We start from the raw sequence: 22,319 nt of genomic DNA on the forward strand, positions 1-22,319 counted from the left end.
TTAGATCAAATGGGACCCGTTCGATCATTTGGGAATCGATCAAATAGACTCAAGCCGATCATTCTAGTCACTTATAATTTTATTTATAGCCGGTGAACAAAATAATTTCAAAGAAGCAAACGTATTTTTCTTCGTCGATGGAGAAGGATTTAACAGCCTGGGCCCTTCCTTACCGAAAAGAATTATCCACGAGGGACAAAAAGTTGATAAAACGACCCAAAACCTCTACTAAAGGGTTCGCTAGCAGAATTAAACGCAAAATGGTGAAGGATAATCCTTCGGAAAAAAATGATAACATTTTGGACCGAGTGTGTCGCTTCCTTTTTCCAGCGATAATGATCATCTTCACAAGTTGGTACTTTTGGCATTTTTGCGGGGAAGCCAAGAAAATTTCAGACAAAATTGGCGAAATAGTTGAGTTTTGAGAGAGTTACATGGTTATCCTCTGACCACTTCCTGTACACCGATTATTGGGGTATGTAACTGGCAATTCTAGTTACGTAATGACTTTAGCGCTACCAAAGATAAAGGCTTTTACACCGATTAAGTAAAGTGATTATGATCACTTGACGTAATCGGTATGCACCCCTCGTACTGTACGCCGTTATTTTATTCCGATTAAAAGGCGAGAGATAATTTATCTGTACGGTAAAAAATTTAAGAGTAAAGGTGTAAAGGGATTATATGGACCATTTTTTCATCAAGTTGAACTTATGAGTCACCTCTTGCCCAATTTAGTGAAAATCCGCCCTTACCAAGGCGCAACCAATCGTATAATAGCGATACTAATCAAGCGCGGGAAAACGTATGGCAACCAATGAAAATTAAAATAAATATAGAAAATAAGTTAGTAAAAACATTGTGCTCTAAAAATGTTATCATGACCTTACTATTTTACCCACAAACAAGTTTTACTCTCTTTTGATTTTCCGCCACAGATTTACATACTTTTTAGTTTTATAGAAGACGTCTGGCGTCGCACTGGCCAGGATAGGATGGATAGGCTTAAGCATAAGGGCAGCTTTCCAAAAGGTAAGAGTGCCCGTGACGAGACTAAAACACATTTCAGGGCACCCTAATAAAGGTCACGGCTATAGGTGCCCTGGTGGTTAAAAATTCACTCCTGGCCATGGTTGCCTGTGGTAGGGCTAACACGATAAATGACCCCCTCTTATTAGCTAATATAGCTATAAAAATTGAACCCCCTCCTTAGAAAATCTCTGTGGTCACCCACGGCAAAGGCCTAGCTGGAGTTTTGGAGGCCCATAAAAAATACGTCATTATCGCGTCGGCACACGAGTGTCCGATAAATGCTGTTCAAAGTTGAATACTTCTACATTGGCAAACTTCTAAACTGACCAGAAAAGGTTAGATCTAAATTTCAGTGGCTGTGTTAAAAACAAGCAACAAACCGTAATTATCGTTATTTATGCTGAACGTAATAACGTGAAGTGCAATTATTGTTTTGGGGTTTTTTTTTTCAAAACAATTATGAATGAGTATTTTCCCTAATTGTGTTGTCGATTTTATGTTAAGCCCGAATTTCTGGACGGTGTAGCGTGTAAATTTTGATAGGGCTAATTATGGTAAATATATTAAAAGTTCAATGTTTCGTTTTATTTCGTTGCATTACATATCATTGCCGGAAAGCAAAAGCCATGTACGTCGAGTTACATGGTTTCTGTTTAAAAGAGTTATTTATAATCTACGATGACTTGCGATACCAATGGCGAAGCCTCGAATGTTATATATAACCAAAATTTCTACATTTTATCAAGTCCCATACTCTGGCAAATATTGAAATCAATATTAAATTTCAAAATATTCGCCTAAACGTTACGTGAACTTTGCTCTCAGGCGCAGCTTTAACGTGACGTCGTCGTATCTAATTCGGAATACTAATGGCATGCCTTTTTTATCTTTCGCGTCTTGCCTTTACGCCTAGGCCACCATCTGGACTCATTTTCCTTATAAGCCGGGGCTAGTGGCGTAGTTCTGTAATCCTATGCGTCTTTTATAGACCAATAATGTGGCGAGGCTTGAGTGGATAACCATCAATTTCCCAACGGGTCGTTGTTACCCTTGCGCCACGGGTGTTCCATCCCTATCCAAGTATTCCGCCGTTGGTGTGGCCTTGACATAGATCACACCCCTGATTAATTATTTGGACGAGCGACCTAAATTGTCCCACACGCCCTAATTTATAAAACAAAAATGAAAGGCCTTCTTACAGCGATTAATAACCGTTTACGTAATGCTACAATTCGTTTGCGTAGATGAACGCCTCACGCATTACGACGACCTTTATAAGTGCAAATACTTGTTAGTTTGGCGTAGTACGTCGTTTTATTCTTACTCGATATTGATTGTTGAAGGCGCTAACTTCATTTTTGGTCTTTCTAGGAAAAGTGCACATACATGTACCTCCTCGATATTAGTAATTCTTAATACCAAAAAGAATCTTTCTAACGTTTCTCCAGACCGAGTTTTTTTTCTTGGTGAAACGCGTCCGCAAAGGTGTTTATCTTCTCACCAAGTCACTATGCCTTTATCCGCAAATAGCACGTTTACGAAAGATCAACAGTTCTCTCTCAAATTGAGTTTTGGGAAAATATAAATTAGAACGCTTTAGTCACGTCAGAATACTTATTTCCATGGCATAAATTGTTCGATATAATTCATTAAAAGTCCGTATTACTGAAAATGTTCGAGTTTTAGCAAGAGACAGAGTGCAATTATGCCCGCTCGCGAGCCAGTACGACTGATTATTACCTCCGTCTTACTTCTGCAAAGCAGCTTCCACGGGTAAGCTTTCGTTCGATATATAAATACCTTTTTACGCAAAAATTATTTCAGATGGGCAGGGGTAATTGATTGGCTGGTGCATAAACCGAAAATATGTACGGCTGACGATCACTTCGCTATCGATACGTCAAGTAATACTTCAAGTTTTGGAAATAATCTTAGAATTTTGGATAACCTTTGTCTAATTTATTACTAACTTCTCAATAGAAGGGCCTTTGGTGGTGAAAATTCGATTGGGAATCACGGACGTGTACGACGTCAGCGAAGAAAAAATGGTACGTCTAAGTACACTCAGAGCCGTGCAGAGAGGGGCTAAATCCCCAGGGCTTGGCGGAAAAGAGCCCACAAGCTTGATTTTTTTGCAGGCCCGGTACGATAAGGGCCCATCGTCTAGCTCTTCATCAGCAGCCCCTCTAAATTCCAGTTAGAAGAGCCCGCGATGACACTTGGTCCTGGGGTCTGAAATGTCTTTGCAAGACCCTGATTACACTTGGTCCTGGGGTCTGAAATGTCTTTGCAAGACCCTGATTACACTTGGAATATGTTTTGATTGATTTTTCGTAATACGTCCCGTGATCGGTTTCAGCAATTTGGTCTTCAAACATTTTTCACCGAATATTGGGTGGATCCTTCCTTAAGACTCGACAACGTTCAACTCAATATTTCCGAAAAAGTACCCGAACACGTTGCTAAGTCGGTATCGGTAAATCTGTAGAATTTATTATCACTATTATATAATCGACTTTATAGATGTATCTGGCAACCGGACATTATCTTCCCTAATTGCAAAGAAGCGACCTTGTTCGACCTAACAATCCCCAACACCTATTTAAAGGTTAAACCGAACAAGCACCTTCACCGGCACACCAGGTTCTGTCTTTGATGAAATTTACTCAATTTCTTGATAATTTCCCTTATTTAATTTAATTAATTTAGGTATAAATTAACGGTAAGTTGTAATATGGAATTCTACAACTTTCCGCTAGACATACAGTACTGTTCTTTTCAGATTGCTTTCAGTATGTATCTCGGAAACTTTTTTTAATATACCAATTTTCAATTAAAAAAATTAAGTTTCAAAATATTTTTATTAAAGTGTCTACAAGATCGGATGAAGCCGTACTAGTTTGGGTGAAGGATAAAAGGCCTCCCGTCAACTTCTTCGACGCCGTCAAACCTCTAAGTTTCACGCTGAAAGTCTTAGAGCCAACTATACATCACCACGTTTTCCAAAAAGGTTAGTTTTTCATATGGTTTATATTGCCTGTCTGCGTGACGTTGCTGTTGTTTTTGGTTTATTTATGAAGGAGTCAACTACACTCGATTATTCTGTAACTTTGCTTTCGCTCGCTCCATCAAGTCCAGTTTGATCAACACCTACATCCCGAGCTTTTTGGTGGTGTGTCTGTCTTGGATTTCGTTTTGGTTGGACGTGACTGCCGTTCCGGGTCGGGTGACTTTGGGTGTGACGGCTCTGTTGACTTTGGCCACCCATATAGCCCACGCTCGAGGGTCGCTTCCCTCCCTGGACTACATGACTGCCATGGATATCTGGCTGTTCGGATGTCTTGTCATGGTCTTTCTTTCTCTCGTCGAATTCACGGTGGCCCAAGCCTGGGCGCGAAAAACTTCTAGAAGCGAAGTACGCCAGACTATTTAAATTTTATTGCTTTGGAAACGTTTTCCCGCACGCTGCCTTAATCACGAAACTAGGTCACGAAACAGTCGCGTACGTGAGATAGATGTGAAAAATGTATTGATTTTTGTGTCTAAAAATATTGCTTTATATCGCGCCATCTGTCTTAATGACGGAAGAAAAATAAAAAAAATACGACTTAATGGTTAAGTCCCCATGCATTTACTTTAAGTGAAAATTCTTGTTTTCCGAGAATTTGGTAAACGTGAAAGAGAAATGTAAGTCTACATATTTTTCGATCTTAAAATGTCCTAAAAATTATTCATTTATTTTCTTACCTTTTCGGATCGCGATACCTGGGAGCAAAACGCAATATTTTCTTCTCGCTCCGCCATTCTTTTTCTCTAACTCGCATTTACTGCTTACTATAATTTTTAAACGTTCTTTAGCTATTCCGAGCGCCGAAAAATATTAAAGTAATCGATGAATTTATGACTAATTGGATTTCAAAAACAGATTAGATGTCTTAGTAAAAGATTCATTGAAATAACTTTTAATTTAATTAATTCAGTCAAGTAAAACATTGATAAATTTCGGCAACGTGTGTTTGTGAAAAAACGTGTAAAATATTGTGAATTTCCATTACCCCCAAAACTTTTCATAATAAATTTAAGTAAGGCAAACGTTGCTTATTAGATCCAGTCCTAGGGTCTTCGAGTGAGAGAAAGGGCGCAAAAAGCCTGCCGATGAGAGGGGCGCCAAATTTAGCATCCAAGCTGTACCCCCCTTAATCCCAAACCTTCCTACTCGCCTGAATTTGACAACCCATTGTTTATTACCCCCTAGGTCTGACTAATAATTTTGGGTCTTCAACTAGGGGAGGCGGTGGTTTTCGAATCCAGCTTTCTTTGGCACGCGTAAAAAGCAATGAAAACGCGCATTTTTAATAACTTCGCTTTGTGTTCGTGCAGGCCGCGGCTAAAGAAAAAAAGAAGTCGGCGTGGCGCAGCGTCATCGAACGGAGCATTCCCGAAATCAGCAAAGACAATAAGATTAGAGCGCTAGCCTGCGAAAGTGAAAAACAGGAGGCGCTTCATAAGGAGTCAATTAACAAAAACCATAAGGTCCGGTTGACCAATGACGTCAAGATTGACAACGCTCTGGACAGATGCTCGAGGGTGGTCTTTCCCGCCGTAATGATCGCCTTCACTTCTATTTATTGGGCCTATTTTACTTCGACTGCCGATACATCTTAATGCGGACGATACTACCTTACTTTATCTGGACTGGTTAAACTAGGCTCGGACAGATGGCACTGTGAAATCTTTCAAAAACACGTTATGGAAGCTTTCAAAACGGTTGGGATCGACTTACAAGGAGACTACCCGAGGTGTTACACACCGATTTTGTTCAAACTCTGGGCATTGGTAGACCTTCATGTAACTTGAAAAATCCTAAAGGGATTTTATTCAATGGGCAACGGTTTTGCCATGGCAACGAATAATGTTTTTGACAACTTAAAATGGAAATTTTCCCATTGAAAATAACATGGGATTTTGACCGATTCCCTGTGAAACATTTTACAAAATTGAAAAAAAAAATACCAAAATTATAAAAAAAAATTATAAAAATTGACGAAACAAATTCAAAATTGGACACAATTTTATCAATTTTTTTAAAATTTTTCACAGGGAAATCGGTCAAAATCCCATTTTTTATGTTGTCAATAACATTTTTCGTTGCCATGGCAAAACAGTTGCCCATTGAATAAAATTCCTTTAGGATTTTTCAAGTTACATGAAGGTCTACCAATCCCCCGAGTTTGAACAAAATCGGTGCGTAACACCTCGGGTAGTCTCCTTGTTAGTGATAATCGACTTTATAAAAAAATTATTCCAATTACAACCGAGGTTTTTTCACGTTCATAATCTCAGAGCTTATTCTCCTTTAAAACAACTGGATTTTGGTGACGTAAATTAAATACTACAAAATTACTGTTGCTTACACAAGATTTGCCGTAACTGCAGCTCTGTTCAGTCTAAATCTTTTGACAAAACAAGACTCTTTTCAATCAGTGGTGTTCATACAACGCTTGCCAAATTTAATAAAAAACGTATTATAGTTTCCTCATGGCACAGTTAGCCTATCATCATCCTTTAAAAATGTATAATGAAATCTTATGTTAAGGCACTGTACATTCGAGAAGAAATTAAATGGAACAAGATATGACGCTGCCATCTTCGTTAACAAAATTATCGAAATAAAAGACAAGTTTTTTTACTATAACGGCTATGTTAATTTACGTTGAGACCGATAATTTTGAACCAAATTGTGCTTAAGTCTAATCAGGATTATCTGTAAAAGTTAGAGTGTCTCTTATTCGGACTAAACAAATCACCAACCTAACAATTAACAGTAATAATAATAATCAGCTAGGCTACCCAGGTATAGCACGAACACGTGCATATTTGATTGATATTTAATAGTTATCGTTTATATTTCGTGTTAGGAAACATTAATATAAAAGTATATACTTCGTGTATAAATAGCAGATAAATTACTAGGTTGGAATGGTGTTCAGTTGTACGTTATGCTCACGTATATATTTGGTGAATAAATCACTAGATTGAAATAGAGGTAGATATTTCGTGTATGAATAGTAGATGATTAACCATGTTGGAATGGTGTTATGCTCACTGTTATATTTGGTGAAGATATCACTAGATTGGGACAAAGGATATTTCGTGTAAATAAATTACTAGGTTAGAATAGTGTTAAGTTTAAATTAAAAATGTGGCGTTATCGTTAGTGGTTTTTCCTAAATTGAATGAAGACAGTGCTCGGTTTTAGGTTTCCATTTCAGTTAAGTTTAATTCGAGGGGCCAGACAGTCTCAGATAATCTGTACACTGAGTTCATGCATTTAACACTGTTAAAGGTACGGCAGTGTACACCGAGTTCGCAGAGTGTCTTACCCCTCGGTTAATTACGTTACTACAATATATTGTTGTCGTTCTTCAGTTTGATTAGTGGCCGCTTCTTTATTCAGTCACGTAGAAATATATTTCCGCTGTCGATAGACAGCGCTCAAGCCGAATTGGTCAAAGATATTTCGATCACAGAAATTCACCCTTCTTCAATCACCCGTATTCTGCGATTAAGGTAAGTTGAACGTCATCTTGACTAAGAGCTTTCATTGGGCGGCACGATGACGACCCCCGTGTTTCACCCCTCTTGACTAAGCAGCTTGATTAGCGGGATCAGAGTGAGGTCGAGTGACGTAAATCGCAACTTCCGCCATGTTTTCCATAGACTCTCAATGGTACTCAAAAGTTTGACATTTATTTAGTCTTTGCTGTTTTCCGCATTATATCCAAAAATGCCTCGTGCTGGAGCTGTTGCTGTTATAGATGCTGTTGCGGAATTAGACTTAGCGGATAACTAAATTTATAGGAGGCAGCGACGAGATCCGTTCCTACTTCCGAATAAAGAGTTTTTAGCACAATATCGAGTGCCGAAAGACGATGTAAGTAACTTGTGCGAAATATTAAAGAATTGGACAAGCAGTATGTAGGCGCGTACGTGATAACTGTTGAACAGGAAGTTCTAGGTGCTCTGATGTTTTATGGCTCTGGTTCGTTTCAACGAGTAGTAGCAAGTATAGCTACGAAAAAAGGATGAGCCAACCATCTGTCAGTATGGCAACAGGAAGAGTAAGTGAAGCCATTATAGCTAGAATGCCGAACATGTGTGCATTTCCCACTCAACCAGAGTGAAGAAACCAAGGTACGTGCAAATGACTTTATTCAACATATAATACACTAATTCTGAGTTTTACTTTTCAGAGGTCATTCTTGAGTAGGTGCGTGTTACCACACGTTCTTGGAGAGTTGAACTGTACACATGTCAATCATTCCATCAATGTACAAATAGTCTGCGATAATCATCTGAAAATTACCAACCTTTTTTGCTGGCTGGCCAGGCTGCATCCATGACTCATTTATCTGGTATTTTCAGAGATTTCGTGCATAATAGAATGACGGTGGGATATCTGCTGGGTGATGCGACCCTGTGTTATGACTCCATTTCTAAACCCTAACACTCCAAACGAGGTTGAATTTAACATACGCGACAAGCGAGGTATTCCATAACTTTCGCCAAAATAGTTCCCAAACGTTTATGTCATTTATTAAAGGCGGGTGTATGCCATAGTAGCAAGCCAATTCTTGATTTCTCCAACATCTCGACCAATATGCTTCTCGACTTCCACGAAGTCGTCCATCACACTGTCCAGCATTTGTTTCAGGGGAAGTTTCATTCTTCTGGAAGTAGGAAATAGGTAAGCTTCAAGTGGAAGTTTCCCTACCTCCAACTGATGAAGGCCAAGCAGCCAGAAACTGATTTGAGAAAAGTGTTCTCAAATCAGTCTTGTAGTGGTTATCAATATCGTTTCATCTTAGCAGGTAGTTCTCATGAACAAATGGCAATAGATATTTGTTACTAATGTATTTCAACTTACCAGTAGATGATGCTTCTTTGTTGATTGGATGAGGACTTGGAATCGTCTCTCCATCGTGATCAAAGAAAATATATGCAATGGAGCTCTGATGACTTTCTTCACCTTGTTCGTTCAAAGCCGTATCAGCGGAAGGAACAACCTCACTGGACCCGGATTGGCAACATATGTCATGGGCCACAGCATTAAACAAATCCAGGAAGTTGGTGACTGAATAACCATCGCTGGCCCCGGATAAAGATGTTTTGTCAATTAAGTACTGTACATTCGAAGTGCAGGGAAAAATTTCAACTCGAATACGTACCGAGTTGCAAAATCCCCAAACTGCGCAGGGACGGTGGTACTCCTGTGAAAGACATTCTAATATTACAAGGTGTTCAGATCTTTTGGACATTGCTGTGCGTTATTCATTGAAAGAATGGGTTTTGTGGGGGTATGTGTTAAAAATATGTTTCTATATTAATTTCTCGCATGTTTGGTTTGTTATTTTCTTTAATTTATTCCATTTCATTTTTACTTGGAATTTTATCATATTTTGATTATGGAATATTGTGCATGTACACTGTTTTTTGACATCTGTTATGTTTTTGGTTGGCTTTTCAATGACTTAACCTATTGGTTTTAACATATGTTTTAATTTCGGTACTCATTATTACATTTTGGGCTACCTAAGTATGTAGCTATTTCATTGGAACTATGTATTGCTAAGCGTGAATTGCATGTTGGTAACCTATTGTTAATTAGTATATTACATTTTTAATTGTCGTACTCGTTACTTCCAGAAGGAACTGGTGTCTCTTGGGGAAGAGTGGAATCGTAACTCCCTGGTATCCCTTAATTTATATGTGATGTTAGTTACGAAAGGGCTAATGGGAATTTCCCCCCCTCTGTACGTCCCTGGGTGCCAGTACTTCAATTTCTTCATGATTGTACGTTTTCTTTCGTTACCTAGAATTGAGTCATTTCACCTATTTAATATCGGGAACTTTTCTTGAAATGTTCGGACTGCAGATAATACTTATTATTTTTTGCGCTCCGAGAACTTTACAGTTCAAAGGAAAAAATTAAGAGGTTTGTGTTACCCTGCTTTCGTTTGGTAAAAAAACAATTATTCATTTTGTCGCGCGCCGTGAATAGTAAAGATCGATTACGCTCTTGCCTTTCGGAAACGTGGCTGTTTGGAACAATAGCCGAGCCATATGTTTTCCACTTTTTAGTTGCACCTTACTAACGTACTTATTAAGGGGAACCTAATTTTGCAAAAATTATTAGCCGCAAATAATTAATTTTAAAGTTATACTAATTTTAAAGATGTATGAACCGAACGGTTCGGGGCGTAGAATTCACTCCGCGCGCTCGCCGTTGCCCCGTTTTTGCCCTTTCGAAAATCATCCTTTCTTTATTTGTTGGGAGTGGTAATGGCGCCAGTAGGACCACAATATACGCGAAATATGCTGCTGTAGTAGACGTGGGGTCTAAGGATTAAAATGACGGTGACCTAAACAAAGCTTTTATTAAAGGATTCAAATGACGGTGACCGAAACAAAGCTTTTATTAATGGTTTAAAATGACGGTGGGCTACTATACATAGAGGATAGCGCCGCCGATCAAACGCCGCCGCCGCCGATTATTTAGATAACGCCGAAACGCCGCCGCTGAAACATTTTCATTTCGCCGCCGAATTAATTTCCATTATTAAAGTATAATAATTACGTTTTGAGATCTAAACTACATAGATTTTTTCTTTTGGTAGTGCTACGATTCCTAGGCTGTTGGGTGCACCGTACTAGCGTTATAAAATTAAAAATAATTAATAATTTCCAAAAGATCTGGCACCACTGCACCGCGCGCACCAAGATTTTCTGCAGCAGATAGCTGGGATAGGAGAGAGAGAAATGAAAACGGCTTTGGAGTTGCCTCGCATCGTATTTTGTAATAAGTACAGAAACGTATCAGCTGCATTGGCTGTATTCAGCAATAACTATTCTATTACATTTTAAAAATTCCTTTGATACAAAGATAAAATAATTTGTGATAATAGACTTAAATGCGCGGGGAAAAACCGGATTTGGGGGGATGAAATTTCTGCGGTAGAGGGCTGGCTCGTTGGTTGTCTGTACGATAATGGCGGCGCCCAGCAAAAGTTTCTAAAAAGAGTGTATAGATAATAATACTAGTGAAATGGTAGTAAATTAGTACAGTATTGTTATTACTAGCGTAAATGTTTTAGTTTAATAGTATCATATGTGACATAGTTACTCATAAGTGTGCCTCTGTTTAACATATCTGTATTAAAAATTTAAATGAGACCTTGTTTCACAGCCACCAAAGACTATATAAAGCTACGCTTAACTTTATATAGTCTTTGACAGCCACCAAAGAAAATACAGCACTAACGTCGCGTAAAACTGGTTTTAACTTCCTTCCCCCCTACGCGAGAACTAGTTTTGATGAGGATAAAACCGTCATCGACTGGGAAGTGACGTCAATATCGTCATATCCTTGCAACAAGGTATCATTATGAAAAAATTCTTTCAGGCACACTTATGATTAAATAAGTTACATCTGATAGTATGTAACCAAAGTTACTTTTTCTTTGTTTTGGAAACAAGTGGTTCCTATTTTTATAAAATACATTATATTAAACATGTATTTTTTAAATGTGTTTAACAATTTAAGTTCTAGCGGTCTATTAAAAGGCTGGCGCTATTTCTGAGGGGGGGGGGCAGTTTTTCCCCTTAGGCGCCGCCGCCGCCGATTTTTTTCAACGCTGCCGATTATTTTCGGAAAATCGGCGCGCCACTAATTATCGTTCCCGCCGCCGCCGTTGAAAATTGGTTCGGCGCTATGCTCTAACTATACAGATAGCAAAGAAACATTTCACAAATCGTATTCATTTTCCGCTAACCATGCCCGATACCGGGTCTTCGCGTAGTTCCGCAAGTTCGGAAGATGCTAAGGCTATTTTTAACAATATGTACTTTATAATTTATGAAATTATAGTTTTTCTAAAAGTAAACAATAAACGTCAGTCAAATTGTTAAAAAAACCTTTTTCTTTGACTTATTTGGCTGTCATTGCAAAGTGTCCACCATGTTCCAGAACCAGGATTCTTTAGAGCAACTATGTAATGCCCCACTGAGCAATCATTTCCAATATGAACTACAGTAGCTTTTGTTCTGAACAAGGAATCATTAATTTTTACTTTATCAGAACTAAACTCTTTGATTGGAGTGTGAATTTTAATTTGTTCAGCCCCCGGTTAGTAAACCTGACCAAATTAAAAATTAAATATTTACTAGAAGAATACAAAATCATTTGATGTTCCTTCACTTTATTTTGGCACTGAACACAAGGGTGTACAAACAACTCCCAGTAGTCCAACAATTCATTAAAACTTAAAGGGGAACGGTCAAGCTTTAACCAGTTAGATAACCCTATGGTCCATTAAAAACTAAAATTTATGGCGAAAACCGCATCAAAAATATTGAGTGGTTAATTTTTAATAAAATAAAGAAATTTCGGGAAATCAAAAAGCGCGCGTCCGCCGCGACACCTGGTGAGAAGTCGGTCTGAAGACACGAAAAATATGTTTTGCACGCGCGGCGCGTTCCAGTTATAAGAGACCTAAGCCTAAATTGCGCGATTTTAAACGTTAGGATAGTTCGCAAATCGCTCATACGGGGTTAGGGGCGCTGGCGGCAGCCCCTAAGATGGCGGCGAAAATTCAAACCCAAACACCTGGCGTTATTTTTCGTTTCAACTTTTTGGGCCAAAAGCTATTTTTTCAAGAGAAAAAAAGGTACGTGTTGAACGTCTTGTTAATATTTTGATAAGGAAATAAGGCCATATTTGGAAAAGCTTGGCAGTTCCCCTTAGTTTTTTTATCAGCTAATACATTAACAAAGAAAACATTACCATCATGAGGCTGCTGATTATAAACTCTATCATTAGGACAATTTGGACATCTACTTTGATACTGCATATGACATGAAAATAAACTATCAATAAGAACATTTTCATCTTCAAGTTTTCGTAACAGATTAATCAAAAATTCCACTGGATCCTGTTGGTCATATCCATGAAATTGTACATCAAGTGTACCCCTGACAATAGAAGTTCCTAAAAGTGAAATATCTCTGACGCAGCAATTGTTGCAATGCAACAGTTGCTAGTCCTGGAGAAAAAACTTTTTCTCGGATGCTTCTGACAAATTCTGGAATTTGGAAAAAAGCTTGTAAAGTGGAGATAGCATAGCAGGAGTTATCGTTATTCAAAAATCCTTTAATAACCAAAAGTTAATTATCTTTAGGAATATTAGCACTTACAGATTTAGGCACTCTAGCCTTGGAGGGACCAGCTTCATTGCTTGCAACAGCTTCAATTCCCAAATCCATTTCAATTCCAGTTTGTTCAAATGCCGTTACTGATACAAGTAAACTTGTTTTTGCTGATATTTTTAGATTAAAGGTTATTTGTGGTAAATCAGGCCTAAACTCAATTCTTAGGCGATTATACTCAACTTTTGCTTTACAATCAGGATATATTTTGGACGCATCAAAATCAAGCAAATGAAGGCCATGAAGATGTGACTATAAACATAGTCCCTTTAAAATATTTACATTAGCACTATAAAACAAGCCGTATTACCTCATCACGCTTGGAACAATTACTATGGCGTAAAATGAAAAGCATCGCAGCACCCGAAATATCTACTTTGTCACTCAACTATCCCATAGCGTGAAGGCATCAAGTTTCATTTTAAAAGTCAAGGTACCTATATATAACTAGACAACGAGTCGTCGCCAGATTATAATACATACATAACGATATAAAATACTTTCCACGAAAGGGGACTCGATCACACAAGCACGCGCCTTATGATCGGCCGTGATTGTGCAGTTAATCTTTCGAAATTTCTTTTCTAGTACTTAATAAAATGTTATAATAATAATCCGAAATAAAAAATAATATTCCTCTGAATCTAACATTTGTGTTACAATTGAATAAACAATAACCTTATTACCAATAATTTAATTTAATTACATTTATAATAATTTAATTACATTTATAATAATTTAATTACATTTATAATAATTTAATTACATTTATAATAATTTAATTACATTTATAATAATTTAATTACATTTATAATAATTTAATTACATTTATAATAATTTAATTACATTTATAATAATTTAATTACATTTATAATAATTTAATTACATTTATAATAATTTAATTACATTTATAATAATTTAATTACATTTATAATAATTTAATTACATTTATAATAATTTAATTACATTTATAATAATTTAATTACATTTATAATAATTTAATTACATTTATAATAATTTAATTACATTTATAATAATTTAATTACATTTATAATAATTTAATTACATTTATAATAATTTAATTACATTTATAATAATTTAATTACATTTATAATAATTTAATTACATTTATAATAATTTAATTACATTTATAATAATTTAATTACATTTATAATAATTTAATTACATTTATAATAATTTAATTACATTTATAATAATTTAATTACATTTATAATAATTTAATTACATTTATAATAATTTAATTACATTTATAATAATTTAATTACATTTATAATAATTTAATTACATTTATAATAATTTAATTACATTTATAATAATTTAATTACATTTATAATAATTTAATTACATTTATAATAATTTAATTACATTTATAATAATTTAATTACATTTATAATAATTTAATTACATTTATAATAATTTAATTACATTTATAATAATTTAATTACATTTATAATAATTTAATTACATTTATAATAATTTAATTACATTTATAATAATTTAATTACATTTATAATAATTTAATTACATTTATAATAATTTAATTACATTTATAATAATTTAATTACATTTATAATAATTTAATTACATTTATAATAATTTAATTACATTTATAATAATTTATTTACATTTATAATAATTTAATTACATTTATAATAATTTAATTACATTTATAATAATTTAATTACATTTATAATAATTTAATTACATTTATAATAATTTAATTACATTTATAATAATTTAATTACATTTATAATAATTTAATTACATTTATAATAATTTAATTACATTTATAATAATTTAATTACATTTATAATAATTTATTTACATTTATAATAATTTAATTACATTTATAATAATTTAATTACATTTATAATAATTTAATTACATTTATAATAATTTAATTACATTTATAATAATTTAATTACATTTATAATAATTTAATTACATTTATAATAATTTAATTACATTTATAATAATTTAATTACATTTATAATAATTTAATTACATTTATAATAATTTAATTACATTTATAATAATTTAATTACATTTATAATAACTTAATTACATTTATAATAATTTAATTACATTTATAATAATTTAATTACATTTATAATAATTTAATTACATTTATAATAATTTAATTACATTTATATTAATTTACTTACATTTATAATAATTTGAAATTAAATTAAATGAAAAAGTGGTATAATAAGCATTAAAACAATACAGGGTTGTATCAGCAAGTTAACACACAGTTTATACACAGTACATGATATTAAAAATGTTGAACAATTTTCGAAAAAGATGTAGTTTTAAAAATTGTACACATTGCTTGTGGCAGATGAAACACATAAACAATGAAAGATTTCAAAACAATTTAAACAATTTAGAGGATATTATATAAATGAAAGGTTTAATAATATTCCTCTGAATCTAACATTTGTGTTACAATTGAATAAACAATAACCTTATTACCAATAATTTAATTTAATTACATTTATAATAATTTAATTACATTTATAATAATTTAATTACATTTATAATAATTTAATTACATTTATAATAATTTAATTACATTTATAATAATTTAATTACATTTATAATAATTTAATTACATTTATAATAATTTAATTACATTTATAATAATTTAATTACATTTATAATAATTTAATTACATTTATAATAATTTAATTACATTTATAATAATTTAATTACATTTATAATAATTTAATTACATTTATAATAATTTAATTACATTTATAATAATTTAATTACATTTATAATAATTTAATTACATTTATAATAATTTAATTACATTTATAATAATTTAATTACATTTATAATAATTTAATTACATTTATAATAATTTAATTACATTTATAATAATTTAATTACATTTATAATAATTTAATTACATTTATAATAATTTAATTACATTTATAATAATTTAATTACATTTATAATAATTTAATTACATTTATAATAATTTAATTACATTTATAATAATTTAATTACATTTATAATAATTTAATTACATTTATAATAATTTAATTACATTTATAATAATTTAATTACATTTATAATAATTTAATTACATTTATAATAATTTAATTACATTTATAATAATTTAATTACATTTATAATAATTTAATTACATTTATAATAATTTAATTACATTTATAATAATTTAATTACATTTATAATAATTTAATTACATTTATAATAATTTAATTACATTTATAATAATTTAATTACATTTATAATAATTTAATTACATTTATAATAATTTAATTACATTTATAATAATTTAATTACATTTATAATAATTTAATTACATTTATAATAATTTAATTACATTTATAATAATTTAATTACATTTATAATAATTTAATTACATTTATAATAATTTAATTACATTTATAATAATTTAATTACATTTATAATAATTTAATTACATTTATAATAATTTAATTACATTTATAATAATTTAATTACATTTATAATAATTTATTTACATTTATAATAATTTAATTACATTTATAATAATTTAATTACATTTATAATAATTTAATTACATTTATAATAATTTAATTACATTTATAATAATTTAATTACATTTATAATAATTTAATTACATTTATAATAATTTAATTACATTTATAATAATTTAATTACATTTATAATAATTTAATTACATTTATAATAATTTAATTACATTTATAATAATTTAATTACATTTATAATAATTTAATAACATTTATAATAATTTAATTACATTTATAATAATTTAATTACATTTATAATAATTTAATTACATTTATAATAATTTAATTACATTTATAATAATTTAATTACATTTATAATAATTTAATTACATTTATAATAATTTAATTACATTTATAATAATTTAATTACATTTATAATAATTTAATTACATTTATAATAATTTAATTACATTTATAATAATTTAATAACATTTATAATAATTTAATTACATTTATAATAATTTAATTACATTTATAATAATTTAATTACATTTATAATAATTTAATTACATTTATGATAATTTAATTACATTTATGATAATTTAATTACATTTATAATAATTTAATTACATTTATAATAATTTAATTACATTTATAATAATTTAATTACATTTATAATAATTTAATTACATTTATAATAATTTAATTACATTTATAATAATTTAATTACATTTATAATAATTTAATTACATTTATAATAATTTAATTACATTTATAATAATTTAATTACATTTATAATAATTTAATTACATTTATAATAATTTAATTACATTTATAATAATTTAATTACATTTATAATAATTTAATTACATTTATATTAATTTACTTACATTTATAATAATTTGAAATTAAATGAAATGAAAAGTAGAGGGAAAGTAAGGGCGAGGCTCCGAACCCGGGTTCGGGTTTGGGTTCGGGATCGAAATCCGGGATTTAAGGGATGAAATGGGGGTAAAATCGTCAAAAAGTCAATGTATTTCTGATATTTCTCGCGACGATTTGTTTTTTCGTATATCAACATATTGTGTCCAGGCCAACTTGTTCATTTATCTACGCTTATCTCGAAAGATACTTGAACGTATATCTTATCAAGTTTTATCGTACGGAATAAGTTGAAATGATGTAAAAATTGATAACCTAGGCGACGCGTGCGCAGATTACCCCGGGGGACGCGGTTAATTTGAATTTAAGAGTGTTTTGACGTCATGGAATATTCGTTGTTAAAGTAGAATGTAAATATTTTTAAACTTCATTTTAATATCATTGTAGTACTTAAATATGCTTGACACTTGAACGAGTATTTCTTAAAACGAATATCTCGATCGCGTTTTATCGTACGAAATAAGTGGAAATTATGTAAGTTGTATGATTAATAACCTAGGCAGGAAGATAGTGCGCGCGTGCGCGGATTACCTGGGAGGCGCGGATTGCCCGGGCGCGCGGTTAATTTGAATTTAAAACATGGATTCCCTCTCCGAAATAATTCATGTACCCAAAATTGGACCGCAAGTTTTTTTCTTTTAGGGGAATCTCTATGGGAGTTTAACATTACAATAAAGCTAATAGGTCCAGTTTGGGGTACTTTTGGTCCGAAATGGGGTACATAGGGCCGAAAATGGTGACTTTGGTCGTTTTAAGGGTACTTTTGGTCTATTTTGGTCCATTTTTGGGTACATCAGAAAAGCAGTTGGAAAAACGAAGAGCCTTATTTTTTTTTCCACCCATCTCCAAACTCCAAAAATTTATTGCTATAATTTATTTATCCCTTCCGTAGGTATAAAATAAGATAAAAACCACTTACCTATATTTTAATTACGGTAAATTAAAAATACTTAATTAGTGTACTAAGTTACGTTTAAAAGAACCTTTTGTAACAATTCCAATATGTAAATATAGGTATAAGGATTGAAAAAATACTTAAAGTGGTTTTACTGATAAACTCTAAAGGAATTTAACTTTAAAGGGTATCTTAGATTATTGTTTTTAATTTTATTCAAGTTGAAAACGTATTAAGAGTCCTTCAAAGTACTATAAAAGGATTTTATTTACGAACTTAATTCATATTTTCTTCAAACTTTCAATTCGCTTTTATTACTATTTAAATACGGTAAAATATAATTCTTATACACAAATATAGTCAGAAAGATACTATAAAACACTAAAATTAAAATTAAATTAAATTTGTGTGGATAAGATTTGTAAATATCATTTTGAAACTAATAACTTTCACGCTTTATTTAAGTCAAGCCAATAAAAACAATTACCTATATTTTAAATACGGTAAAATATAAATACATTTCCGATATGTAAATAGGTAGAATAACACTATGAAAAGTTCCTTTTTCTTCTTTTAATACGACAACACACAACTCTGATACGCAAATATATAAAGAAAATATAAAAACAAATTTACTCTACGTTCGATACGTTAAAATACATTTCCGATACACAAATATGTTCAGAGTTAACTTGTTTCCTCGTTATCTTTATCGCATGTGTTTTAAATAGCGTATGGAATAAGTTAAGAATGTACTGAAATGGTGTATGTTTAAACCTCGTAGAATAAAGAGTAAAACATATGTTCAGAGTCGGCTTGATTACTAAAGCGAATAACACAGAGACGTTTCCGGTGTAGTCACGTAGGAAGAAAAATACTACAACACTCTCTATACTCTACATTCAACACGTTAAAATATACTTCCGAAATGCCAATATAGGTAGTAAAATACTACAAAATCTCTATACTTTACCTTCAATACGTTAAATTACATTCCAATATGTAAATATAGGAGGAAAAATACTACAAAAGCCTCTTTTCTTGGCGTTCAATATGTTAAAAAAGATTTCTGAAATGCAAATGTAGGTAGTAAATACTACAAAATCTCTATACTCTACCTTCAATACGTTAAATTACATTCCAATATGTAAATAAAGGTAGTAAATACTACAAAAGCCTCTTTTCTTGACGTTCAATATGTTAAAATAGATTTCTGAAATGCAAATATAGGTAGTAAATACTACAAAAGCCTCTTTTCTTGGCGTTCAATATGTTAAAATAGATTTCTGAAATGCAAATATAGGTAGTAATTACTACAAAAGCCTCTTACTCTACGTTCAATACGTTAAATTAATGATATGCCTCCGATCGAATCGTTCATTTTTTCCTATTTAAATATACGCATTTAAATTAGAATTGCTTCTAGTGTTCGGCAGTCGATTAATTTTTATCCACAAATTTTCCGATTTATTTAAAAAACGTTGGTAAAAAGAATATCATTTTAACTTATTTAATTGTGTTTTTTACCCAACCAAGCATTTATTTGAATAAAAGTGGTATTTATTTAAATAACCAATAGTTAAATAAAAATTGTTAAATGTTTAAATAATCGAAAGTGAACAAGCCTATTTTTTAAATAAAACAAACAGACTTTAGAGTTGATAAGATTTGTAAATATCATTTGAAACTAATAATTTTCACGCTTTATTTAAGTCAAGCAATTACATTTTTAAAAATGAAAGAAGTTAAACAATATAAAAATTTGTAAATATTGTAAATATTTTTAGGTAATAAAGAAATTAAGAAATGTTTTAATTAAAATATCTTTCATTTTCTACTACATTTTTAAAAATGAAAGAAGTTTAACAATATAATTATTCTAATATAATTTCAAAATCAGGTATTATTTAAAGTACAAATGCATAATTTAGTGAAGCAATTCTTATTTAAATACTTTTATTTAATTAATTTGTGTATCTGAAATGTATTTATTGAAAAATAAGTGGGTTTTACTATTTATCACGGTTTTTTATATATATATATATATATTGGAATTGTTACAAAAGGTTCTTTTAAACGTAACTTAGTACATTAATTTATTTTGGAAGTTCAAAACGTATTAAGAGCCCTTCAGAGTACTATAAAAGGATTTCATTTACAAACTAAATTAATATTTTCTTCAAACTTTCAATTCGTTATAATTTGAATTTAAATAAAAACATCATGGATTATAGGTGCGTAATCTACTATTAGACCGAACTAATTAAAAAAAAATACTTAAAGTAAGTGGTTTTACTGATAAACTCTAAAGGAATTTTGGAATTTTCTAGAATAGCAAAGTAAAACTAAAACGTAAACCAAGTTTAAAACGAAACTAATAACTGGGAGAAAGGTTGAAGTAAGTAATATTTTTTGATTTTTCGTTTTTTAATTTTTGAGTTCCCTATATTATTATAAACTAAATTAAATATAATTTTTGAAAATTTGTGATAAAAGATCTGCTCCTTCGTGTTTTAAATATATTTAAAAACTCGAGATTTTAATGACTTGTTTTCAAAGCATGAAAAATATAGCAGATCCTTTGATTTTAATTGTAGTTAGTAGTTACTTAAAAAAAAAGTCGCTAGCTGACTTGGAGCTGGTGTAGTTAAATTTTAAAAATGTGTATTTTAAATTTTGTTTGTAAAAGTTTTTTTTGAAAAAGTTTAGTATTATAGTTTAAATTTATTAAATAAAATAAAATATAAATTATACATTTGGTTTAGTATTTTACTATTGCAAGTAAAATTAATAGTAATTTCAATTACTTTTTTAGTTTTTTTTTGACAAATATGCAAACTATTTAGTTATTTCAAAAACAAATACGTCGAATTATTTGGTATTCGAAATACTATTGGTTAGTTTTTATATCTTTAATTTTATTTTTCAGAACAATTTCTCTTTGTCTAGCTTCTTCTAACTTTAATTTAGATGGCCTTAAAGCCAAGTATTTAACAAATTTTGTAACCAAGTAGATGGAGCTTTAAACAATTTTTCAGTCATGTAGTCAAGGAAATGTTCAAATATACGTGTATTTGGTCATTTTGATGGTCAAATAGCCCAGTATGGAACTGCGAGATGATAGTCAGACATTGAGACGCGGGTGGCGCCCGTGCCCCAGCGTCCGCGCCAGCCCCGTCGGTGCCCCATTTCGCATTTCAGACGTCGACGGAGGCTCGGGGCACCATCAGGGCGAGGGTGCGGACGCTGGGGCACGGGCGCCACCCGCGTCTCAATGTCTGACTATCATCTCGCAGTTCCATACTGGGCTATTTGACCATCAAAATGACCAAATACACGTATATTTGAACATTTCCTTGACTACATGACTGAAAAATTGTTTAAAGCTCCATCTACTTGGTTACAAAATTTGTTAAATACTTGGCTTTAAGGCCATCTAAATTAAAGTTAGAAGAAGCTAGACAAAGAGAAATTGTTCTGAAAAATAAAATTAAAGATATAAAAACTAACCAATAGTATTTCGAATACCAAATAATTCGACGTATTTGTTTTTGAAATAACTAAATAGTTTGCATATTTGTCAAAAAAAAAACTAAAAAAGTAATTGAAATTACTATTAATTTTACTTGCAATAGTAAAATACTAAACCAAATGTATAATTTATATTTTATTTTATTTAA

At 31.0% G+C, this 22,319-nt stretch overlaps 1 protein-coding gene across 1 annotated transcript; it reads left to right on the plus strand.

Annotated features, from left to right (window-relative positions):
* Positions 1-2,737: 2,737 nt before the first annotated feature.
* On the plus strand, positions 2,738-5,697 carry LOC149932971 (gamma-aminobutyric acid receptor subunit rho-1-like). The gene is made up of 10 exons (XM_090157212.1): positions 2,738-2,805; positions 2,857-2,936; positions 3,013-3,080; positions 3,392-3,498; positions 3,556-3,675; positions 3,742-3,754; positions 3,815-3,824; positions 3,902-4,042; positions 4,113-4,447; positions 5,413-5,697. Exons 1-10 carry the CDS (start codon positions 2,738-2,740, stop codon positions 5,695-5,697), a joined length of 1,227 nt encoding a protein of 408 aa, XP_090013338.1.
* The last annotated feature ends 16,622 nt before the right edge of the window (positions 5,698-22,319 follow it).

This window comes from Leiobunum rupestre, chromosome 8 (assembly GCF_980474605.1).
Source record: "Leiobunum rupestre chromosome 8, qqLeiRupe1.1.hap1, whole genome shotgun sequence".
In the NCBI taxonomy this organism is placed as follows: domain Eukaryota; kingdom Metazoa; phylum Arthropoda; class Arachnida; order Opiliones; family Sclerosomatidae; genus Leiobunum; species Leiobunum rupestre.